This window comes from Taudactylus pleione, unplaced genomic scaffold (genome assembly GCF_031769625.1).
Source record: "Taudactylus pleione unplaced genomic scaffold, aTauple2 ptg000523l, whole genome shotgun sequence".
In the NCBI taxonomy this organism is placed as follows: domain Eukaryota; kingdom Metazoa; phylum Chordata; class Amphibia; order Anura; family Myobatrachidae; genus Taudactylus; species Taudactylus pleione.
In genome coordinates, this window is record NW_028284925.1 from 2,548,017 (window position 1) to 2,575,127 (window position 27,111).

General features: G+C 50.3%; 1 protein-coding gene across 2 annotated transcripts; it reads right to left on the bottom strand.

The window, feature by feature from the left end:
• Window positions 1-6,880: 6,880 nt before the first annotated feature.
• Window positions 6,881-26,901, bottom strand: NAA50 (N-alpha-acetyltransferase 50, NatE catalytic subunit). Of its 2 annotated transcripts, none has more exons than XM_088450754.1 (5): window positions 26,614-26,901; window positions 11,858-11,991; window positions 11,557-11,676; window positions 10,962-11,028; window positions 6,881-7,451 (listed from the first exon to the last, which is right to left on the bottom strand). In XM_088450754.1, the coding sequence occupies exons 1-5, from the start codon at window positions 26,619-26,621 to the stop codon at window positions 7,271-7,273; spliced, it is 510 nt and encodes a 169-aa protein (XP_088306880.1). In that variant the 5' UTR covers window positions 26,622-26,901; the 3' UTR covers window positions 6,881-7,270. The 2 variants fall into 2 exon arrangements, with proteins under 2 accessions (XP_088306880.1, XP_088306879.1); XM_088450753.1 differs by having other exon boundaries at window positions 11,858-11,994; window positions 26,614-26,897.
• Window positions 26,902-27,111: the final 210 nt, after the last annotated feature.

The following is a 27,111-nucleotide window of genomic DNA, read 5'->3' on the forward strand; positions in this document are numbered from 1 at the left end:
GTGGCCGAATCACGGAGATTGCCAATCAACTCCGCCTGTTCGGCTGGACAGTCGGAATCAAAAGAAGCCTCTAATGAATCCGCCCAGCGCTCCATCGCTCTGGCAACCCAGCAAATGGCCACAGCCGGCCGTGCTGCCCCCCCCCCGCAAGGGAATAAGCGGACTTCAGGCAGATCTCCACCTTGCGGTCCGTAGCATCCTTAAGGGAGGACATGGATGGCATCGGCAATGTGGCACTACGGACAAGACGGGTCACGTGAGAATCCACCTGTGGAGGGGATTCCCACTTTGCAAAATAATTATCCGCGAACGGATAAGCCACCGCCAGGCGTCTCTGCGGCTGGTATCTTTTGCCAGGTTGTTTCCACGCCTCCTCTAAATGGTCCACCAACTGACCCGAAAGAGGAAAGACTGTGGCATCGCCCTTCACATCTTTGAAAAAGGCATACTTAGATTTAGCCGCTGGGGGAACTTCGTCCTCAATCACCAAGGCTGTGCGGACCGCCCGAATAAGTCCAGGAATATATACTTTGGACTTAGCATCAGCGTCCTTAGCATGGAGAGGTTCCTAATTCGTAAGGATCCAGAATCTCCCCATCATCAGACGTCCCCTCGTCATCCTCATAAGGAGCCGACAGAGATGCCACCGGCCGTTTATGCGGCCGCATCACAGACTCCCCTTGCAACACATCCGACAAGTGCTGTACAGAACTCGTCAGGGAGTTAACCCACGCTGGCTCCTGAGAAACCGGGAGCGGGGAAATAGGGAGACTGTGGGGTACCACCAATTGTCGTGGGAAACCCTGCATGGGTGACGACACCACTGACTGCTGGGACAAACCCATCGGTGTAAACGCGGGCTGCAGAGCTAACTGGCCCACTAAGGCTGTAAGCGCTTGAGCGAAACAAGCCCAGGGCGGCTCCTGTACCGGTGCAGTAACCGTAAGAGGCCGCGCCATAGACAAACACTGCCGGCAGAGGCCCTCCGCGCTACCCTCCCCCTCCGCTAACGGTACTTTACACGTAGTACACTGTAGCCGGAGGGGAAAATCACTTTCAGACATGATGGCACCACGTATGTGACCCCTCTCACCAATTATCTATTTAAGAGGCGAGAGACCACCCTGCAGCACCGCACCGCAAGGGCTTAGCAGAAAAAACAGGGACAGTATAAAGCTGACAGTTTAGAAAAAAAAAGTTACAGGCAGCAGCGCTAGCACAGTCACATACAATGCAGAGAAATAACAATTCCTGCACTAACAGCGCTGATCACTTAACTACACAGACACAGGGCCTGGTAGGACACAGCGCTGCATACACAGACCTGACCACAGCGGAGGAGAGTTATGCGGGGGGGCCCAGACCACGATGCTTCCAATGCAGGCTTCCAGCAGCGTTCACCATGCTTCAGAAAAGATGGCCACCGAGGAGCAGAGAGAAGGCTGGCCTGGGGGAGGAGCGCTGACACAGGGCCAGTCAGCACAGTGCAGAGAGGGCTGTGTGCAGCGGGGGAGGTGCCGGCGGTGAGACAGGGAAGGCGTGCTCCCCTGGCATGCATTTAACCCCTGGGACGCCGCAGCGCTACCGCTCTGCTGCGGTCCGCTGTCCCAGGGGGTAGTGGAAGCGCAGGGTGGTCGCCTGGCTCCACGCTGCAGCCAGTCCCCAGGGAGCCCCCTGCCTGGGGACTTAGGACCATGTGATCAGCGGGGACCCCCCACGGGTCTGTCCCCCTTGAATCCGGCCATGGTCCGGAACATCTGGGGTCACCGCTAGCTATGACCCCAGATGTCCACCAGCATCCCCTGATCAGTACCGGCGTTCTGGTACCGGCGGGGTGTAGGGAAGACAGCATGGACGTCAGGACTGACTGTCCATGCTGTTCATCCAGATGTGCAGCCACAGCTGCATGAAGAAAAAGCTTCAGGGGCTCTTCTAAGCCCCCCTCTAGCAGGTGCCTCCGACTACGGCCGGGCACCAAACGAAACAGATGCCTTGGCTCGGGGGCGGGGTATAGGAGGGGGACCTAGTGCATCCTGGTGCCCGATGACTGACGTCACACCTATACCCCAAGGTATCCTGTGGATACCCTATGGACCCTGAAGTAGAAAATGGCCTTTCCCGGAGCATTGCACTAGACTGAAACAATGGTCTTTCCCAGAGCACTGCACTAGAGACTGAAACAATCACCTTTCCCGGAGCATTGCACTAGAGACTGAAACAATGGTCTTTCCCAGAGCATTGCACTAGAGACTGAAACAATCGCCTTTCCCAGAGCACTGCACTTGAGACTGAAACAATGGTCTTTCCCGGAGCACTGCACTAGAGACTGAAACAATGGTCTTTCCCGGAGCACTGCACTAGAGACTGAAACAATGGTCTTTCCCGGAGCACTGCACTAGAGACTGAAACAATGGTCTTTCCCGGAGCACTGCACTAGAGACTGAAACAATGGTCTTTCCCGGAGCACTGCACTAGAGACAGAAACAATGGTCTTTCCCGGAGCACTGCACTAGAGACTGAAACAATGGTCTTTCCCGGAGCACTGCACTAGAGACTGAAACAATCACCTTTCCCAAAGCATTGCACTAGAGACTGAAACAATCTCCTTTCCCAAAGCATTGCACTAGAGACTGAAACAATCACCTTTCCCAAAGCATTGCACTAGAGACTGAAACAATCTCCTTTCCCAAAGCATTGCACTAGAGACTGAAACAATCGCCTCTCCCGGAGCACTGCACTAGAGACTGAAACAATCACCTTTCCCGGAGCACTGCACTAGAGACTGAAACAATGGTCTTTCCCGGAGCACTGCACTAGAGGCTGAAACTATCACCTTTCCCGGAGCACTGCACTAGAGACTGAAACAATCACCTTTCCCAAAGCATTGCACTAGAGACTGAAACAATCTCCTTTCCCAAAGCATTGCACTAGAGACTGAAACAATCGCCTCTCCCGAAGCACTGCACTAGAGACTGAAACAATCACCTTTCCCGGAGCATTGCACTAGAGACTGAAACAATGGTCTTTCCCAGAGCATTGCACTAGAGACTGAAACAATGGTCTTTCCCGGAGCATTGCACTAGAGACTGAAACAATGGTCTTTCCCGGAGCACTGTACTAGAGGCTGAAACAATCACCTTTCCCGGAGCACTGCACTAGAGACTGAAACAATGGCCTTTCCCGGAGCATTGCACTAGAGACTGAAACAATGGTCTTTCCCGGAGCACTGCACTAGAGGCTGAAACAATCACCTTTCCCGGAGCACTGCACTAGAGACTGAAACAATGGCCTTTCCCGGAGCATTGCACTAGAGACTGAAACAATCGCCTTTCCCAGAGCATTGCACTAGAGACTGAAACAATGGTCTTTCCCGGAGCACTGCACTAGAGGCTGAAACAATCACCTTTCCCGGAGCACTGCACTAGAGACTGAAACAATGGTCTTTCCCGGAGCACTGCACTAGAGACTGAAACAATGGTCTTTCCCGGAGCACTGCACTAGAGACAGAAACAATGGTCTTTCCCGGAGCACTGCACTAGAGGCTGAAACAATCACCTTTCCCGGAGCACTGCACTAGAGACTGAAACAATGGCCTTTCCCAGAGCACTGCACTTGAGACTGAAACAATGGTCTTTCCCGGAGCACTGCACTAGAGACTGAAACAATGGTCTTTCCCGGAGCACTGCACTAGAGACTGAAACAATGGTCTTTCCCGGAGCACTGCACTAGAGACTGAAACAATGGTCTTTCCCGGAGCACTGCACTAGAGACTGAAACAATGGTCTTTCCCGGAGCACTGCACTAGAGACAGAAACAATGGTCTTTCCCGGAGCACTGCACTAGAGACTGAAACAATGGTCTTTCCCGGAGCACTGCACTAGAGACTGAAACAATCACCTTTCCCAAAGCATTGCACTAGAGACTGAAACAATCTCCTTTCCCAAAGCATTGCACTAGAGACTGAAACAATCACCTTTCCCAAAGCATTGCACTAGAGACTGAAACAATCTCCTTTCCCAAAGCATTGCACTAGAGACTGAAACAATCGCCTCTCCCGGAGCACTGCACTAGAGACTGAAACAATCACCTTTCCCGGAGCACTGCACTAGAGACTGAAACAATGGTCTTTCCCGGAGCACTGCACTAGAGGCTGAAACTATCACCTTTCCCGGAGCACTGCACTAGAGACTGAAACAATCACCTTTCCCAAAGCATTGCACTAGAGACTGAAACAATCTCCTTTCCCAAAGCATTGCACTAGAGACTGAAACAATCGCCTCTCCCGAAGCACTGCACTAGAGACTGAAACAATCACCTTTCCCGGAGCATTGCACTAGAGACTGAAACAATGGTCTTTCCCAGAGCATTGCACTAGAGACTGAAACAATGGTCTTTCCCGGAGCATTGCACTAGAGACTGAAACAATGGTCTTTCCCGGAGCACTGTACTAGAGGCTGAAACAATCACCTTTCCCGGAGCACTGCACTAGAGACTGAAACAATGGCCTTTCCCGGAGCATTGCACTAGAGACTGAAACAATGGTCTTTCCCGGAGCACTGCACTAGAGGCTGAAACAATCACCTTTCCCGGAGCACTGCACTAGAGACTGAAACAATGGCCTTTCCCGGAGCATTGCACTAGAGACTGAAACAATCGCCTTTCCCAGAGCATTGCACTAGAGACTGAAACAATGGTCTTTCCCGGAGCACTGCACTAGAGGCTGAAACAATCACCTTTCCCGGAGCACTGCACTAGAGACTGAAACAATGGCCTTTCCCGGAGCATTGCACTAGAGACTGAAACAATGGTCTTTCCCGGAGCACTGCACTAGAGGCTGAAACAATCACCTTTCCCGGAGCACTGCACTAGAGACTGAAACAATGGCCTTTCCCGGAGCATTGCACTAGAGACTGAAACAATGGTCTTTCCCGGAGCACTGCACTAGAGGCTGAAACAATCTGCTTTCCCGGAGCACTGCACTAGAGACTGAAACAATGGCCTTTCCCGGAGCATTGCACTAGAGACTGAAACAATGGTCTTTCCCGGAGCACTGCACTAGAGACTGAAACAATGGCCTTTCCCGGAGCATTGCACTAGAGACTGAAACAATCGCCTTTCCCAGAGCATTGCACTAGAGACTGAAACAATGGTCTTTCCCGGAGCACTGCACTAGAGGCTGAAACAATCACCTTTCCCGGAGCACTGCACTAGAGACTGAAACAATGGCCTTTCCCGGAGCATTGCACTAGAGACTGAAACAATGGTCTTTCCCGGAGCACTGCACTAGAGACTGAAACAATGGTCTTTCCCGGAGCACTGCACTAGAGACTGAAACAATGGCCTTTCCCGGAGCATTGCACTAGAGACTGAAACAATCGCCTTTCCCAGAGCATTGCACTAGTGTGAAACAATCTGCTTTCCTGGAGCATTGCACTAGAGTGAAAAATCGCATTGTTACATCTGCAGGGGAGCTGACCCTAGAAACAGAAGGACTTTACATTTTAAATGTTTTGAAAATGGAGACAATGCCACGTACTGTCCTATTATCAGACACAACAATGCAACATAATAACCAGTCATTCAAGAAAGAAAAAGGCAACTAGCGACAAATGGTGCATACACACGGTCAGCTTTATCTTCAGATCTGAACGATAACGATTTAAAAAATCGTTCGTATATGAAAGAAAAATCTGACATGTGGGCAACAATGAACAATGCACGTTCCCGATGGTCAGATAACGATATCTGATGTGTTTGCAGTCAGTTTTGGACGATTTCCATTCATTTTAATACAGTAAAAAAATCGTTCAATCGTTTGTAAATCGTTCATCTGACCGTGTGTATGCACCATTACTCTGTAAATGTGTTTTTATAATAATGCACCTTGGTGTGCTAAGTGTCCAGGTAACAGTGACTGGGTCACGGCTGAACATGGCGAGCACCAGAGCTTATTTTGTAGACATCTGAAATGCTCCATGCAGGTTAGGACTCCTTATGTTGCAGAGGCAGTTAGGGGTCTAACGAGTATTTTTAGTCATGGAAGGCCTGCTATTACATATTTAGGATAAAAGCCATTATAAAGCTATAATTGCAGCTACTACTGACATACGCTTGTAAGCTCACCTTCCCTCTAACCTTGATTTATTTACCATTCAACAATTCTAAGGTGTCAATTCAATCTTCAGGGATGTGCGGTTGCGATACAGGGCATTTCCTGCGCACCTCTATGTGCAATGTTGCAGGCCAGAAGGTGTCAACGTTCCCCCCCCATCATTTCTCTGGCACCTCATGCTCATCGCCACTAATTGAATTGCCCCCTTTATGAGCAACTGGGGTACAGGAAAAATTAGAGACGTTACTTTTTTCACCTATAACTGAAAACAATTAAAGGAAATAAAAGAATACACAAAGCCCCAACACAAGTTTGACATCTATCACTGAGATAAAGCCGTGGAAGCCAGCCACATAGTGAGCAGATTTGGAAGCTATTTTGGCCAAACCTGGCTCTACTGGGTCCTGAACGCTTGCCACCGTTACCATAAATGCCCACGTCTGCCAATTATCTAATGGTGCATACACACGGTCAGATTTTTCTCCAGATCTGAACGATAACGATTTGAAAAAATCGTTCTGAAGGAAAATCTGACATATCTGAACGATGCGCGTTCCCGATGGTCAGATAACGATATCTGACACCTGATGTGTTTGCAGTCAGACTTGGACGATTCCATTCATTTTAATGCAGTCAAAAATCGTTCAATGGTCCAAATCTTTGGTAAAATCGCTCATCTGACAAATTTGACCGTGTGTGTGCTCCTTAACTATAATCACCGACGAGTCAGCTTGTACTTTCTTTAAAATAAACAGCAATGAGGTGAGAGCAGATGCTAAAAACAAATTCGTTTTTATTTAAAGACTATTCCAGACGGATAGAAGCCACTCACTCTCCCAAACAGATGGGGGGGGGGGGGGGAGGAGTTGATAAGCCAAAAGAAAATCCACAACTCCCCTGCAGGTATGATCTCCACAAATGGAAAACATGTCAGAGTTCAACCAAACAATATATATATATAATATGTGAGATTGTACAGCTCTCTGAAGAAGCATTCAACACACTTTTTTTTATCTTTTAATTATTAATTTTTTTTTTTTTTCAAGTGGAGAAGGAAGAAGAGATATTAGAAGTGTACGGTCAGAGCTAAATGGTAACGGGTCTCTTTCCATATTTGGCGACAAGCAAGTGCAAGAAAAGGTTTTGTTCGTTTTCCGTTTAGTTTTCACTCTTTTGCACGTCGGAATTCTGCGCCGGAGAGGAAAGCTTCAGGTTTTTCTGCAGCACGTGGGCGTCAGCCGGCTCTATCCTCTTGTAATAGTTTTTCTTCGTTTCGATGATCTCGAAGCCAAACTTCCTGTAGAAATCTATGGCGGACTCGTTACTGATCTGGACATGTCTGTAATAAAACAAAAACACATCTGAACCGAGGCCACAAGGGAAGAACATTTCCGCAGAACAAAGGAAAAAGACGACCTAGATGAAGGCTGAGCACAGCGGAGGCGGCCATTGTTCAGGCCGAGACGATACGCGCGAGAATGCTGCCTATTAAAGCTCTGGAATCAGTGACGACCCATAGGATGGATCGCTGCTGTCTGCAGGCGGCCCGTACACTTTAAATATACATAACATGACCATTACTGTGACTATAAGGACGTTGTACCACTAATGCAAGAGGATCAAAACAGAACCGGTCTATTTGGCTTTTCAGTACTTAGGGCCCAATTCAAAGATGGTTGATAACGCAGCCACTCTCTCAATAGCGTTTATGGGAATACGCAAATGCTAATCTCAGGCTTCCCTTTGTGCTCCACGGCGGGGTGGAGTGTACGAGCGGTGAGACGCCCACTTCAGGTTGCGTCGTCTGTGCAGTTGCGCTATAGGTTGTAAACACTCCAACATCGGTCGAACTATCAATGTTTGCGGTAGCCTATGGTCTACTCTAGGTACTCTCCTGTAATCCAGCTAAGCATGGCCTCTGAGGCATTGTATTTGTCGCGTATAACACGCCCATGAAACCGCCCCTTTTTGCTATCACTAAGTTCCCTCCCAGTCTCCGCCCCGATACGTCAAAGATACACAAACCCCATCTCAAGTGTTACAGTTATTCCATACTTGGTTTCACATGTGCGCACTAATTGATTCCTGTACATTTTGCGCACACGCGCTGCAGAAGCAAAACGTTACTCAACTGTGTAAATATCTGCAAATCAGGCCCTTAGCGGGAGACAACCGGTACTGGACATCATGCAATCATCCCACTCCCTCCCCCCACAATGTCCCCACGAAGGGGCAGGTACAGTATATGACCCTCTAAACCCCAGGACACCGCTCTAACACGTATATGATGCAAAAATAGCTTCTTTCATATTCAGTGGCTGAAATGGTCACTTAGGGGAATAATAGGAATGTAGGGAATGGTCCGGATTGAATGTCCCTTACCGATAATAATATTATTCACTGTAACCTGTACATAAAGGCAGCCAGCATGGACGAGCAGATAAGGCCCAAACACCGGCTAACCATTATCATATTGCTGCATTATCGAAAAACACGATACCTTAGGTCCCCGTCTGCCAAATTACTTACAGTGGAGATTATTTAATTCATGGGGATGTCAGAGCTATGATTTGAACACACTGGTTTTCTGGCTAGGAAAAACAAAATGTGACCCCCAACTTTTATAGCACTATGGGTGCGTAGGAGCCTATGGGGGAGAGCGAAGCAGAACAACACAGGCTGTACAAAGTGTGACCCCAGCCTTTATAGCACTATGGGTGCGTAGGGTCCTATGGGGAAGAGCGAAGCAGAACAACGCAGGCTGTACAAAGTGTGACCCCAGCCTTTATAGCACTATGGGTGCGTAGGATCCTATGGGGGAGAGCGAAGCAGAACAACGCAGGCTGTACAAAGTGTGACCCCAGCCTTTATAGCACTATGGGTGCGTAGGAACCTATGGGGGAGAGTGAAGCAGAACAATGCAGGCTGTACAAAGTGTGACCCCAGCCTTTATAGCACTATGGGTGCGTAGGATCCTATGGGGGAGAGCGAAGCAGAACAACGCAGGCTGTACAAAGTGTGACCCCAGCCTTTATAGCACTATGGGTGCGTAGGATCCTATGGGGGAGAGCGAAGCAGAACAACGCAGGCTGTACAAAGTGTGACCCCCAGCCCTTATAGCACTATGGGTGCGTAGGAGCCTATGGGGGAGAGTGAAGCAGAACAACACAGGCTGTACAAAGTGTGACCCCAGCCTTTATAGCACTATGGGTGCGTAGGAGCCTATGGGGGAGAGTGAAGCAGAATGCAGGCTGTACAAAGTGTGACCCCAGCCTTTATAGCACTATGGGTGAGTAGGATCCTATGGGGGAGTAGGATCCTATGGGGGAGAGTGAAGCAGAATGCAGGCTGTACAAAGTGTGACCCCAGCCTTTATAGCACTATGAGTGCCTAGGAGCCTATGGGGGAGAGCGAAGCAGAACAACGCAGGCTGTACAAAGTGTGACCCCAGCCTTTATAGCACTATGGGTGCGTAGGAGCCTATGGGGGAGAGCGAAGCAGAACAATGCAGGCTGTACAAAGTGTGACCCCAGCCTTTATAGCACTATGGGTGTGTAGGATCCTATGGGGGAGAGCGAAGCAGAATGCAGGCTGTACAAAGTGTGACCCCAGCCTTTATAGCACTATGGGTGCGTAGGAGCCTATGGGGGAGAGCGAAGCAGAACAACGCAGGCTGTTCAAAGTGTGACCCCAGCCTTTATAGCACTATGGGTGTGTAGGAACCTATGGGGGAGAGTGAAGGAGAACAACGCAGGCTGTACAACGTGTGACCCCAGCCTTTATAGCACTATGGGTGTGTAGGAACCTATGGGGGAGAGCGAAGCAGAACAATGCAGGCTGTACAAAGTGTGACCCCCAGCCTTTATAGCACTATGGGTGAGTAGGATCCTATGGGGGAGAGTGAAGCAGAACAACGCAGGCTGTACAAAGTGTGACCCCAGCCCTTATAGCACTATGGGTGCGTAGGAGCCTATGGGGGAGAGCGAAGCAGAATGCAGGCTGTACACAGTGTGACCCCCAGCCTTTATAGCACTATGGGTGTGTAGGATCCTATGGGGGAGAGCGAAGCAGAACAATGCAGGCTGTACAAAGTGTGACCCAAGCCTTTATAGCACTATGGGTGCGTAGGAACCTATGGGGGAGAGCGAAGCAGAACAACGCAGGCTGTACAAAGTGTGACCCCAGCCTTTATAGCACTATGGGTGCGTAGGATCCTATGGGGGAGAGTGAAGCAGAACGCAGGCTGTACAAAGTGTGACCCCAGCCTTTATAGCACTATGGGTGCGTAGGAACCTATGGGGGAGAGCGAAGCAGAACAACGCAGGCTGTACAAAGTGTGACCCCAGCCTTTATAGCACTATGGGTGCGTAGGAGCCTATGGGGGAGAGCGAAGCAGAACAACGCAGGCTGTACAAAGTGTGACCCCAGCCTTTATAGCACTATGGGTGTGTAGGATCCTATGGGGGGAGAGAGAAGCAGAACAACGCAGGCTGTACAAAGTGTGACCCCAGCCTTTATAGCACTATGGGTGCGTAGGATCCTATGGGGGAGAGCGAAGCAGAACAATGCAGGCTGTACAAAGTGTGACCCCAGCCTTTATAGCACTATGGGTGCGTAGGAGCCTATGGGGGAGAGTGAAGCAGAACAACGCAGGCTGTACTAGGTACGATCACCAGTACATAGGGAAGTCAATCCCGGGACACCAGCCCGTTCCCTTGTACAGCTGCGCACGCATGCACTGGAATCTGCGTTGTGGGCAGCCGAGCATTGATTAACTCAATCGCGGGATTGAAAAAATATAGCGGGATTGGCCTCCCCCTACCAGTACACACCAAGAGAGAAGACTTACAGATAGATGTTGTCAAAGGTGCCATCTTTCTCGCAGATGTTTAATACGTGATTCAGCATCTTTGTTCCTGTGAAGACAAAACCATTTGTTTCCAATTCATGTTGTGTACTCATTAACCTTCATATTTGTGATATTAAAAAATAAATAAAAACTTCCTATGTTTCAGAGCATTCATCTTTTAGCAAGCAGGTATAACTATTTGAGTTTCCGTTATTAAATCTCTTTGCAGGAGAAAATGAAGAGACCTCATACAAGAAATAACAGGTATAATTGCTGGTTAGCCATCTCTTATGGCTGATCTGGCCAAAGCGACATCAGGCTCAGCCCCTACCTCGGTGTCATGCACCTGTGTACACAGAGACCTTAGCACACTGCCCTGCAGGAAGCACGTTAGATAACACACTGCTGGATTTGTATCTAACCAACAATTAGTTAGAAGACGGGTTACCCTGACAGAACGTTTACACTAGGATCCCGGTACAATCACAGCTCTGCCATTATACAGTGCACGAGGCTGGAAAGCTCACTGTTAGTAACTCGTCTTAACTCTGTAGCTTGTGTCAGGCACAGGCTTGAGAGATGAATGAAGACTTACCTATTCCTAGCCGGCGGTACGGTGCCAGACAACCCAAGGTCATGATGTAAAGCCGCTTCTGATTCTGAGAGTGATCAACTCTACAACATACTGCTCCCACTGCAATGTCATTGAAATAGGCTAAAATGAACAGAGACAAAATATCAGAGGCAGCGATAGTACATAGTCACAAAAATCTTCATAACAATTGTGATGTATCTGAGATTAAGCCACAGATCCTCATCAATAACCGTAACAATCTACACACTTCACTAAAGCTACAAATTTACTGTAACCGCTGAAGCTCCTACACCCGCCTTACCAAGTTTCGCAAGCTCCCCAACTTCCAAGACATCCTTGTAAAACTTGTCGTTATAGCTCACTGGGAAGATGACCTGGTTCAGCCTCTTCAGCTGCTTTATGTTATGTGGTGTCACATCTCCCAGCTCAATCCGGCTACTGAAACAAAACAAAACAGGATTAATTATCATCCTAAAATAAGTCTCAGACAGCCTTCATTCAAAAAATAAAATGTGTATACTGTGTGTGTGTATATATATCGCATATACACCAACACACAGATATTTATATAAGAGGGTGGTTAAATGAATAAGGTAACAAGACCTCATTGTGTCAATTTATTCAACTCGTACAATATATGTGTGACCGTGTTTCCGCCAGCCCAGTATGACTGATATGAGGCGCAGTCTAATGGCTATGAGAGGTAGCAGTGGTCTACCTGCTCCTGCCAGGTGGGAAGTTAGAATGAGATAGAGAACATTACACACGTGAGAGGTTTTGTTAAACTACTTATCTATCTATATATATATATCTATATATAACACATATACACTAGCGTTCCTGCTAGGCTATTTTAGCTGGATGCTGCGCCCTGCCTGATTTCAACAGGGCAGACTTCACCCAGCCCTTTTGGTGGCGCCCCGCTAAAACAGCCAGCCGGGGTGCCGTCCACACCCACGAGATGTAGCATCCCGAAAACTGCAGTACAACGCACACCCTTTTCACTCGACCTAGTGTACACTACATATACAAAGTCCAAAAACTGCCGACACTCCTGGTACATGAACAGACGGACAAAAACTTAAATGCAGATATTGAAAAAACGCCACATCGGGTCCATAGTGTGTTTCAAAGCTGTATTAAGATCAATCCACTGGTCGGGGGTGTGTGGCAAGGAGACTGCCCTCAAGGCAACAGGACAAATTTATAGAGAGCTTCCACAGGTAATAGGTCAAACTCCAACCCTCATTATGTTACGGTCACCTTATGTAAACATCATGGTATTATACCCACAATGGGATTTTTAAAGCGTCGCTGTAAAGCCGGGGGGCTGAAGCCACGTCACACACCAGGAATGGGGTTCTGATAATCAGTAAGATCGATGTAGCTTTATTGTGCAGCCTACACAGTATCCTGACCAAGAAGTGTAAACGGTCTCTAACACCAACCTCAACGCAAAACCACAACGCAATAAATAGGCCTGCATTAGGCTGGATTTCTTATATTTTCACTTCTAATTCAATAATAAAAAAAAAAGCATTGAAGTTCTCAGCAACAAGCTTAACTGGCCAGGCGTTCAGTATTTGCCAGATATAATGGACACTTGTTGGCCAATCCCAACAACTGACAAAACCACCGGCTGCCTCTACAAAGCTTCACATACAACCCCAGGTTGTACATTTGGTACATTTTACTATGTAATTTCAACTTTCCAAAGCAAAGGCAATCTACTTCAAGGAGGTATAGTCACTCAAAGCGTCGTTCCGTGCCTCTAACCTGACGGAATCGGTATGATTTAATCCCGACAGCGGCTGCCCGACATGGGTGAAAATCCCGATGGTCCCTAAGGTAAGTATTCACTAACCGTCCTTAGGGGTGCCTAACCCTAACCTTCCCCCCAGTGCCTAAACCTAACCACCCCCTTCCCCACCACCTAAACCCAAGCCCACCGGGGCGGTGCCTAACCCTAAGTCCCCCCCCGGGAGTGCATAACCTTAACCCTAGCCTAACCTCCCGGCATCCGGCCTGGCATCACTTCGATCGGAATGCCGGGCACCGGTCTCCCGGCATCGGTAAAATGACAGGCGTCTAGATTTAGACGCCTGTCATTTAACCCACGTCGGGATAAGGCAGTCGGGAAGCCGGCTGTTGGGATTAAGTCCGCCGGCTTCCCGACTGCACACCAATCCGACATCTTGGTTCTCTCCAGGGCCTGGGGCACGAGACATGACATTAGTATGGCAGGGACATGCTAACTTGCACATTATCTCTGATCCAGTGAGAAAACAAAGCAACGATCTCTGCACACACTCCTCCTCTCTAATCCCGAGACCTGCACACAAGGTACTACGATCAGAGCACTGACAGCTGAGCATGTGGTCGGGGACCGTGGCCTCAGCTTCCTAGGCCACAGAATACTAAGACGCCCTCATGGAAAGGGCACATGTTTTATTTCTACATTTTTTTTTGTCAAATGAGACTAGAGCCTGGCGCTGCAGGGAATCTCAGGGCACACTGATGAGCTGGAGCTTGGCAACTCTGATAGCTAATTATCATCCCATACTAGGCAGAGTAGTTACACACAGACACGGGATAGATAGATCTAACAGCAACGCTGCACAAGAATTTCGTTCTATTTGCGGCTGGCGAAATGTTAAAATTTGGAGCTAGTGAAAAATATTTAATACGCACCAGAATTCAGCGCTGGTTTCATTGCTCATAGCTATAAATAGCCTCTGACCGTCCTGTGCAGGAATGTGTTGCCCTGAAACTGATCCCACTGCAGATCACTCCACCAAAATATATTTACAGCACTTGCTTGTTAAATTTAGTCTAAGACATTCATTACGAACACATGGATCGTGAGAAAGTGGTGTTAGGATTATTGCAAAGTCCATGTAGACCAGCGATGGGCAACAAACAGCCACCCTGGCCCTCGCTTGCATCCCCCAGCTCCTATCCTGCTTGTTATATTTGTTACAGCCTTTAAGGCTCATTTAAAAGGTCTGCTGCTATCTTATTATAGATAGGTGACTCTTTCGATGCAATGTATGTAGAGTTATGTGTGGCCCTTTGCAAGTTGGAGGTCAGCCCCTACCGGCCCTCAAAGCGAGTCAGGTTGCCCATCGCTGATGTAGGCACCGACTTTCCATACGGTCATTTTACCATTACTCAGAGATTGATACGAATGTCCAATGCTTTATGGAGCGTACACACTGGGCGATACAGTGGACGACTGAATGATAACGATATCGTTCAGTCGTCCACTTTATCGTCCATTTTTAACCCCAAAAAGATGAACGATAACGACGACGCGCTTTCCCGCGGGTCGTTCGTCATTATCGTTCATCGGGCTGACATGCAGGCCAACTTGACGATCTCGTCAGGTTGCTGCATGTCAGGGAATGGGGGAGAGAGCCCGGCGCTGAACGATATCGTTAATGATATCATTCAGTGGCTGTGCTCAATGTCATGAACGACACTGAGCAGAGCCTGCCGTGGACAACACTACACGATATCGCTCAGGGAGCATATCGTGTAGTGTGTACCCACCATTAGGATCCCCTTAAACAGTTCAGAAGAGTAGCTGCCACCATTGTGACTCACACTAGAGTGAAAGATGCAATTTACATCAGTCTCAAATGAAGGCAGCCTGGGGATAAGACCCAGCAGTCGGGTTTCGGGTCCAGTGGCATAACCATGAGGGCGATTCTATTCAGCAAGAGCTGGGGAGCGCAAATTTGTGACTTAAATACCACACACATCACAAGTAACGTTCATGAACCAAGCGCCCGCACCTCTTGAAATTCAATTGTAAATGGCCATTCCCAGGAATTGCAGCAATATCGCACGTTCATTCTACAAAGTGGATGAAAAAGTGGGGGAATCACCCAGAGCCCCCCAATACGAGGCAAATAACAGATCACAGTATTGGACGTTCTTCAAATGTGTCAAATGGTTGATTCTTTGATTTTTAGTAATGATGAAAAAACGATAGCAGCCAGTGTTTTCCATCAAATAAAAGTCTATACAGTAGTTTGGGGTACATAAAATTGTATTCAATGTCTTTTTAGTGTTTCAACTCACACCTGCTAGTTCAAAAGCACTACCGCATAAATGCAACACCCCCACATCACATCACCACATATACCTGTCCCGCATCATTCACACCCCCCCACACCCCTGTCCCGCATCATTCAAACCCCCCCACACCCCTGTCCCGCATCATTCAACCCCCCCCACACCCCTGTCCCGCATCATTCAACCCCCCCCACACCCCTGTCCCGCATCATTCAAACCCCCCCACACCCCTGTCCCGCATCATTCAAACCCCCCCACACCCCTGTCCCGCATCATTCAAACCCCCCCACACCCCTGTCCCGCATCATTCAAACCCCCCCACACCCCTGTCCCGCATCATTCAAACCCCCCCACACCCCTGTCCCGCATCATTCAAACCCCCCCACACCCCTGTCCCGCATCATTTACACCCCCCCCACACCCCTGTCCCGCATCATTTACACCCCCCCCACACCCCTGTCCCGCATCATTTACACCCCCCCCACACCCCTGTCCCGCATCATTTACACCCCCCCCACACCCCTGTCCCGCATCATTTACACCCCCCCACACCCCTGTCCCGCATCATTTACACCCCCCCACACCCCTGTCCCGCATCATTTACACCCCCCCACACCCCTGTCCCGCATCATTTACACCCCCCCACACCCCTGTCCCGCATCATTTACACCCCCCCACACCCCTGTCCCGCATCATTTACACCCCCCCACACCCCTGTCCCGCATCATTTACACCCCCCCACACCCCTGTCCCGCATCATTTACACCCCCCCACACCCCTGTCCCGCATCATTTACACCCCCCCACACCCCTGTCCCGCATCATTTACACCCCCACACCCCTGTCCCGCATCATTTACACCCCCACACCCCTGTCCCGCATCATTTACACCCCCACACCCCTGTCCCGCATCATTTACACCCCCACACCCCTGTCCCGCATCATTTACACCCCCACACCCCTGTCCCGCATCATTTACACCCCCACACCCCTGTCCCGCATCATTTACACCCCCACACCCCTGTCCCGCATCATTTACACCCCCACACACCTGTCCCGCATCATTTACACCCCCACACACCTGTCCCGCATCATTTACACCCCCACACACCTGTCCCGCATCATTTACACCCCCACACACCTGTCCCGCATCATTTACACCCCCACACACCTGTCCCGCATCATTTACACCCCCACACACCTGTCCCGCATCATTTACACCCCCACACACCTGTCCCGCATCATTTACACCCCCACACACCTGTCCCCCATCATTTACACCCCCACACACCTGTCCCCCATCATTTACACCCCCACACACCTGTCCCCCATCATTTACACCCCCACACACCTGTCCCCCATCATTTACACCCCCACACACCTGTCCCCCATCATTTACACCCCCACACACCTGTCCCCCATCATTTACACGCCCACACACCTGTCCCCCATCATTTACACCCCCACATACCTGTCCCCCATCATTTACAACCCCACATTCCTGTCCCCCATCATTTACACCCCCACATACCTGTCCCCCATCATTTACACCCCCACATACCTGTCCCCCATCATTTACACCCCCACATACCTGTCCCGCATCATCTACACCTCCACATACCTGTCCCGCATCATCTACACCTCCCCATACCTGTCCCACATCATCTACACCCCCACAGGAATTGGTATGAAATACCGTCGGCCGCACGGCCGGCGGTTCGATTCCAGTCAGCGGCAGCCCGACAGAAGCAGAGTGCGACGCAGCGGAAGCCCGTCAGCGCTGGAAATCCCGATCGTGGATAGGTAAGTATCCACTAACCTAACCCCCCTAACCCTCCTTAGGGGTGCCTAACCCTAATCCCCCCTCTAAGTGCCTAAGCCTAACCACCCCCTTCCCCGCTGCCTAACCTTGTTCCCCCCGGGGGTGCCTAACCCTCCCTCCCCCTAGCCTAACTCTCCCGGGGGGGTGCCTAACCCTAAGTCCCCCCCGGGAGCCCTAAACCTACCCCCCCCCCGCGCGGCTGTCCGCTCGTGGCGCCCGGCATCACTACGATCGTGATGCTGGGCGCTGGTCTCCCGGCGTCGGGGAAATGCGGGTGTCTACATCTAGACGTCCGGCATTTCACCCTTGCCGGGATAAGACAATCGGGAAGCCGGCTGCCGGTGTTTAGTCAGTCGGTTTCCCGATTGCCTCCCCCCCACAGACCTGTCCCACATCATCTACACCTCCACAAACCTGTCCCACATCATCTACACCTCCACAAACCTGTCCCGCATCATTTACACCCCCACAGACCTGTCCCGCATCATTTACAGACCTGTCCCCCATCATTTACAGACCTGTCCCCCATCATTTACAGACCTGTCCCCCATCATTTACAGACCTGTCCCCCATCATTTACAGACCTGTCCCCCATCATTTACAGACCTGTCCCCCATCATTTACAGACCTGTCCCCCATCATTTACAGACCTGTCCCCCATCATTTACAGACCTGTCCCCCATCATTTACAGACCTGTCCCCCATCATTTACAGACCTGTCCCCCATCATTTACAGACCTGTCCCCCATCATTTACATTCCTGTCCCCCATCATTTACATTCCTGTCCCCCATCATTTACATTCCTGTCCCCCATCATTTACACCTCCACACACCTGTCCCCCATCATTTACATTCCTGTCCCCCATCATTTACATTCCTGTCCCCCATCATTTACACCTCCACACACCTGTCCCACTTCATCTACACCTGCACATACTTGACCCATATCATTTATACCTCCACATTCCTGTCCCACGTCATTTACACATCTGTCCCACATCGTTTACACCCCCACATACCTGTCCTGCATCATTTACACCCCCACATACCTGTCCCGCATCATTTACACCCCCACATACCTCATCATTTACACCTCTACATACCTGTCCCACATCATTTACACCTCTACATACCACAACATTTACACTATTATATATTCTCCACCTTTTCCCATGCTCAGGGGAATGCAAGAGAAAAAAAAATGATTTTGCTGTGAAATGTGTCAGTTTGGAATTGAATTGCAGCGTGGAGATTACTTTTACACGCAAAAAACACATTGCCAACCTATATTCCCTGCACATTGCACTGACTTGAATGGGACGATTAAGGCACATGGGAACGTTTGCTCAGGGTCTTCTATCCAGCATTGCTATGATAAGTTTACAGGTCAGTAGGGTGCTGAAGATTGCCATGTGAGCTTACAACCAAAGGGGTCTAGGATGAAACAGGCTTTCAGACACACATGGCATGCACACCTGCTTACTGTCGCAGTAATGATCTTTCCTGCGTTACTGGATCAGCTGTCTCTGGTCATCGTGTCAGATACAGCAGGAAGTGTGCTGGGCTATGGGACAAGTATTAATATGTAGGGTGCTAAATGCAATCAGTATAAAAGAGACATTGCTCTCTATTCCTGCTGTGACCCAGGCACCATCTTATAGACGTGTCCTGTATAGGGTTTTTTGCAGCAAGTCTTCTACAGCTAGATATCTCTTTTAATAACAACCATTACTTTGGTATAGGAGTACAGAATGAGAGGGATGATTATTATCATCCTGAGAATTTACTAGAAAAAAATCCTTGAAATGAGTGACAAATAATCCTGCCCCTAGGAACTCCAGCCCGGCATGCAGAATGTCTAGTTACAACAGCATAGCAGATGTGCGTGCCTCTCACACAGCGCCTGCCAAAGCATAACACATCGTTAAATGGAAAGGTACGTTTGGCCGCAGCAGCTCTGCAAGTGGTTCTGCAATTCCGATCAACTTTCTGCGGTTTACAGGACACCGGGGTCCAAGATCAGCATATTGCTTCCCCTGAAGCCCAGCATCACAATGACTGAGAGAAATGAATGCACCGCATACGTACAAACACCGGTCACTAATTTAACTCGTGAAGTTATTTACATAATCCTTAAAAGGGAAGTACGATGATTCCTCTCTGCAGAGTATAACATGTAAGGGGTCCTGCTGCCAGCTAATGGCGCCAGTGCGGGAGGCAGTGTGGTTCTACTGAACAGACCGCTCCCCCCCCAGGGCTGTGTGACTGACTGCTGGGTACAGCACGACTGTGATACGGGAGGTGCAGAAGCAGGAAGGTCTGCTTCTCGCCTTCAGGTAACAGAAGGATCCTCCCACCTGTGTAACAGGACATGGGAGGAGGCGGACTTGTGACCAACGCCTTTAAAACATTGGCAATAAAAAGTACAGTTGAAAAAAAAAAAAAATGTTAATTGCTTTTCAACAGTTGTATCCAGGGCAGACAGGAATGTACTGAAGATAGTAAGCTGTGTTATACAGAGTAGCCTAACATTAAATAATAGTCTAGTGTGCCCCCAAAACCAGGGGAATTCAACATGCAGCCCCCCCCCCCACCTGCTCTGGAACTACACATCCCAGCATGCCATGCCTCAGTATTGCCATTAGTCCATGCTAAAACTGTGTCAAGGCATGCTGGGATGTGTAGTTCCACAGCAGCTGGAGGGCCACATGTTGAACAGCCCATGTCCTTCACTTCGCGGAGTCAGAGCGCTCGGTAACCATACAACGCTCCTACAGTTTACAATCCAAGTCATTTTATTGCTGCCTCATGCTGCCAGTCCTGCCCATTCTACATGCCCACCATAATACATCTCATATCTATCTGCCCATGCTTACTGGCTATCCTCTTTTACTAACATCTCCAGACATCTCTCACTGCGCCTACACTCCGGAATACACTAACTCAACCAAATCAAACTAACCGCTAATTCAACATCTCTTCAGGGAACCCTAGGAACCAAATATTCCAGTATTATATCACTTTGGTTAGTAGGTTATTACCTCATTACCCATCCTACACCAGCCCACCACAACTTACTCTTTAATGTTACCACGCAGCATTATGTGCTGGGGGAAGTCACTTCCTCTCTCTCACCTATCATCAGAGACACCGGATAATCACTGTGTGTAAGACATTCATAGAGGGGTGGGGGGGGATTCATATGAAAGTGATGTTGAATAGCGATGAGAGTGAGTTCCCAAAGCTATTTGAATGTCCCCCTCACGCCCTGCACTTAAGTCGGGAGATGCAGCCTATGTTTAATCGTGGTAACCTGACGACGTAAGTACCGGTCGCGAAGCTGTTAGCGCACACGCTAAGCCGAAAACCAGCGTTGCGGCACTAGATCAGTGAAGTCGGATTTCTGGTCGCACTCAGGAGGGTGCAAGTAGAAATCCTCTCATCAAGGTGAACAGCGCAGCCAATTGAATAGCTCCGGGAATTCCCAGCGCAATTCAACATCACATTTAATTGAATTCTCCTCATATTCAATAGTGATGTAGCGGATTACTGCAGGGTGATAAACTCATCACATCACACAGAGGGGGGAATTCAATTCAACGCGCTATTGAATAGCGAAGGGAGGGAGTTCCCGAAGCTATTCAATACACCGCGCTGTATGGTCGTGCTAATGATTTCTTCTCGCACACACCTGGGGATGCGAAGAGAAATCCGCCCAAAGTGCCGGGTGCGCGGCTGTTTGTCTACATAGCGCGGCGCTAACAGCCGCGCGCCCAGCACTTTGGTCAGAGAATGCTGGTTACCGTGCCACGATGACCGTGATAACCGGCATTCTCCGACCACACAGAGCACTGAATTGAATCGCCCCCACAAAATGTGAAAGATCAAACACTGAGATGATGGATTCATCCACACAAGATGACCAGAGGTATGTTATACAGCCATCAGCAGACAATACCTGCAGTCTTCCCCTACTGGTAAATTTTTACTAGGATAAGTACCAGACGTGTGGGAATATCCTACATTATACAAAACGTCTCATTAGTGATCCATTAGAACAGGCTTCTTCTGAGAGCCATAAGCTACTTATGTGTAATGTTGCTCTCCATAGGCCGCTCACACAAGAGACCATTCCCTCCAGCACATGCAGTGTGAACGATTGGTTGATGGGAGACTAGTGGTTGTGTAGAAGGAAAGCAGTAAGGGAGTTATAAAGCTGCGCTGCTACCTACTAAAACATGGCGGATGGTGATTTGGCCTCCCCGCTCACTATCCCTGCGCACAAGATACAAGCAAATCCCTATAGTCCAGCTCATTCCATATTACAGAACTGCCAGAGGGTGGAAAAGATGGCTACCTTTAAAAGACTCCAGGGTTGGGGCAAGGCAAGAGGCGGCCCCGAATTGCCACCATTGACATGGTTGTAGGGGAGCTTTAAGAAAAAGGAGTGGAGAAAAAGCGTGGTTGTCCATTAATAGTGTTCACTCTAGCACCCTGCACCTGTTACAACCTGTGCAGTTCCTCTTTCCTGCCTGGGGTGTCGCTCTCTGGTCTGATGCTTATAGCGCACATACTGGTTTATCTCAGCACAGTTGCATCAGCTGAGTGTGCTAAAAGCACCAAAGCAGAGTGCGACACCGCTGGCAGGATAGAGGAACTGCACGGGATGTGCCAGGTGCTAGAATGAAGACTAATTATACACGTTTGGTACTTAAATCAACTTCTATCAGGAATCTGCAGACTTCAGATATTTGGGCAATCCTAGGACACTGATCACCGACCTACTGCCCAGCGTTTCATCTACCCATTGGCATACAGCTCCTCAATCAAGGAATCGGCAACTCTGACATCAATGTTATTATAACACAATGCGCCCGATTCAGAGATGTACGGAATGTTGATGCCGAATGCAGTGGAGCGTAATTTTGCTACTGCGCAAGCTTTGTGATTGGATAGTGAGGGCAGTCGCAGAAAGGATTTATTCTCAAAGTGAGCGACAGGTGGTCAGCATTTGGGGGAGGTAACCGGGGGTGGGGGGGGGGCTAGAAAAACCAGCAGGCGTCATGGGGCTTTTCTGTGCGTCCAATGTTTCCGCTTTTGTATGTAAGCGGTGGATGCGAGATGACGGAGGTGGGCGTCTCTGTGTACAAGACAGAGGCTGAGTCTTTAGCATATTATCGAAAGTCAGCTGTTTACAGGATTGCATCAGCAACAGGCACTGCGTGCATCTCTGAATCGGGACAATATAGGTGGCGGAACTAGCACATCACCAACAAAACAGTGACCATTTGGTCAGCATGGTTGGAGATTAATATACACTGTACTAAGTCTCTGTATACATTCACCAAGGAAATGCACTAAAAGCCTAACTGTATTATATATTACTTTAAGAGGTAGATTTACTAAGACTAAAAAATAAAGTACCAAGATTAGTGATAGGTAGGAGCTGGGTGCTATTGGCAACTCTTACAATCTTCCTTTCCAGTAATTCTGCCACCAATGTTACCCTAAGAGTAGCGCTTCTCATGAAAACCCAGAGGCCACACACAGCTGGGGACAGCGCGGCACAGAGGCCACACACGGCTGGGGACAGCGCGGCACAGAGGCCACACACGGCTGGGGGACAGCGCGGCACAGAGGCCACACACGGCTGGGGACAGCGCGGCACAGAGGCCACACACGGCTGGGACAGCGCGGCACAGAGGCCACACACGGCTGGGGACAGCGCGGCACAGAGGCCACACACGGCTGGGACAGCGCGGCACAGAGGCCACACACGGCTGGGGACAGCGCGGCACAGAGGCCACACACGGCTGGGGACAGCGCGGCACAGAGGCCACACACGGCTGGGGACAGCGCGGCACAGAGGCCACACACGGCTGGGGGACAGCGCGGCACAGAGGCCACACACGGCTGGGGACAGCGCGGCACAGAGGCCACACACGGCTGGGGACAGCGCGGCACAGAGGCCACACACGGCTGGGGACAGCGCGGCACAGAGGCCACACACGGCTGGGGACAGCGCGGCACAGAGGCCACACACGGCTGGGGACAGCGCGGCACAGAGGCCACACACGGCTGGGGACAGCGCGGCACAGAGGCCACACACGGCTGGGGACAGCGCGGCACAGAGGCCACACACGGCTGGGGACAGCGCGGCACAGAGGCCACACACGGCTGGGGACAGCGCGGCACAGAGGCCACACACGGCTGGGGACAGCGCGCACAGAGGCCACACACGGCTGGGGACAGCGCGGCACAGAGGCCACACACGGCTGGGGACAGCGCTACATATAGGTCTGATATAAAGGCCACAAATTACAGGGCTCAGTATGATGTATATATGGTACACTAGAATGAAGAATATATGATCAGGGGCTTGGGGTGGCAGACTGGGCTGGTATGACAGGGGCTTGGGGTGGTAGACAAGGCACATGACCAGAAGTTTGGGGCGGTAGGCAAGACACGGGAATACGTGACCAGGGGCTCAGGGACCTAGGCAGAGGACACAATTGGGTATACAAGTATCATTCCAGCATACATATTACAGGAGCCAGGACAGAGTAGGGGGAATGTGCACAGTAGGGGGAATGTACACAGAGGATCTGAGCAGTATATATAGGAACATTTTACAGGGGAGCAGTGGTATATAGGAGCCTGCAGTATACAGCAGCAAGCACACTAACAGATGACATGTTACAGGGTCAGGGCATTATATGACAGGGGTCAGCGGTATATAGTGTCAGCATTATACAGGGACAGTAGACAGTGGTCTGGGGGGAGTATATAGGGAACATATGACTGGTGTCAGCAGTATACAGGGCTAATATACAGGGGATCAGGGCAGTATACAGGTAACAAATATCTTGGGTCAGCAGTATACAGGGGGTCAAGGCGTTATATGGGGGCACAGATGACATGGGTCTGCAGTATACAGTAGTGAGTACACTATAATTGGAAATGGGTGTTATATGGGGAACTGGGAAAGCATATAAGGCACATATGACATAGGTCAGCAGTAATACAGGTGTCAGCACAATATAACATGACTTTACAGGGTCAATATATAGAGTACATATGACAGGGGTCAGCAATATATAGTGTCAGCAGTATACAGGGCACACAACAGGGGTCAGCAGTATAAAGGAAAGGCACACAATATCAGATTACATTTTACAGGGTCAGTATACAGGGGGTAAAGGCAGTCTATAGGGCACATAAGTAGTGTCAGCTGTATACAGTGTCAGCAGTATATAGGGGCATATATGACGGGACAGTGGTATACAGTTTCAGCAGTATACATGGGGCAGTATATTAGGCACATATGATAGGGGTCAGTAATATATAGTGTCCAGTATACATGGAACATTTTAAATGGGTCAGCGATATATAGATGCCAGCAATATACAGAACAAATATTTTGGGAGTCAGCTGTATATAGTGTCAACAGTATACAGGGGCAATATATAGGGCACATATGACAGTAATCAATGGTATATAGGTGCCAGCAGCATACAGGGAGTATAGATTGGTTTAGAGAAGTATATAGGGGACACAAGATGGGGTCAGCAGTATATGAGGGGCTGGGGCAGTATATACAGGGTACACATGACGGGGGTCAGCAGTATATAGGGGGCTGTGGCAGTATATACAGGGCACACATGACAGGGGTCAGCAGTATATGGGGGGCTGGGGCAGTATATACAGGGCACACATGACAGGGGTCAGTAGTATATGGGGGGCTGGGGCAGTATATACAGGGCACACATGACGGGGGTCAGTAGTATATGGGGGGCTGGGGCAGTATATACAGGGCACACATGACGGGGGTCAGCAGTATATGGGGGGCTGGGGCAGTATATACAGGGCACACATGACAGGGGTCAGCAGCATATGGGGGGCTGGGGCAGTATATACAGGGCACACATGACAGGGGTCAGCAGTATATGGGGGGCTGGAGCAGTATATACAGGGCACACATGACAGGGGTCAGCAGTATATGGGGGGCTGGGGGCAGTATATACAGGGCACACATGACAGGGGTCAGCAGTATATGGGGGGCTGGGGCAGTATATACAGGGCACACATGACGGGGTCAGCAGTATATGGGGGGCTGGGGCAGTATATACAGGGCACACATGACAGGGGTCAGCAGTATATGGGGGGCTGGGGCAGTATATACAGGGCACACATGACAGGGGTCAGCAGTATATGGGGGGCTGGGGCAGTCAGTATATACAGGGCACACATGACGGGGGTCAGCAGTATATGGGGTGCTGGGGCAGTATATACAGGGCACACATGACAGGGGTCAGCAGTATATGGGGGCTGGGGCAGTATATACAGGGCACACGTGACGGGGGGCAGTAGTATATGGGGGGCTGGGGCAGTATATACAGGGCACACATGACAGGGGTCAGCAGTATATGGGGGTGCTGGGGCAGGTATATACAGGGCACACATGACAGGGGTCAGCAGTATATGGGGGGCTGGGGCAGTATATACATGGCACATGACAGGGGTCAGCAGTATATGGGGGGCTGGGGCAGTATATACAGGGCACACATGACAGGGGTCAGCAGTATATGGGGGGCTGGGGCAGTATATACAGGGCACACATGACAGGGGTCAGCAGTATATGGGGGGCTGGGGCAGTATATACAGGGCACACATGACGGGGTCAGCAGTAATATGGGGTGCTGGGGCAGTATATACAGGGCACACATGACAGGGGTCAGCAGTATATGGGGGGGCTGGGGCAGTATATACAGGGCACACGTGACGGGGGGCAGTAGTATATGGGGGGCTGGGGCAGTATATACAGGGCACACATGAACAGGGGTCAGCAGTATATGGGGTGCTGGGGCAGTATATACAGGGCACACATGACAGGGGTCAGCAGTATATGGGGGGCTGGGGCAGTATATACAGGGCACACATGACAGGGGTCAGCAGTATATGGGGTGCTGGGGCAGTATATACATGGCACATGACAGGGGTCAGCAGTATATGGGGGGGCTGGGGCAGTATATACAGGGCACACATGACAGGGGTCAGCAGTATATGGGGTGCTGGGGCAGTATATACAGGGCACACGTGACGGGGGGGGTCAGGGCGTAATGACACAGGGCACATGGCAGCGTGTGACAGCTCACCCCTTCATGATGTCGGCGGGTGCTCGGAGCCTCGGACTGTGTCACGGCGATGTCTCTGGGGCCGGAGTCCCGGGGTGTCGGTGGGGACAGCGCGCCCCCACGACTCTGAGGTAACTCGGGGCCGATGTCTCGCTCCTCTCCGCCTCCCCCAGCCCCCACCGCGCGACCCTTTGGCACGTGACCCGACCGCGTGCACGCGCCGCCACCCCACCACCACACTCCTCCGAATGGCGCGAAGGCTCCCGAGCCGGGAGATCGGTGCACGCATGCGCAGAGCCCCCGCCAATCCCAACGCACATAGCGGACGAGCCAGCTTCGCGCCTGCGTCCACGGCGGGCACCAATCAAGTGCCGCCGCTGGAAGAGACGTAACGCGCAAGCGCGTTGCAGATCATGTGACTGATGGCAGCAAACGGAAGTTGCGCATACGTGATAAGCTCAGCCCTGCCACCTCACCGGCGTGATTGGTTGATCTTATTTCCACCTTCATCTACCCGGA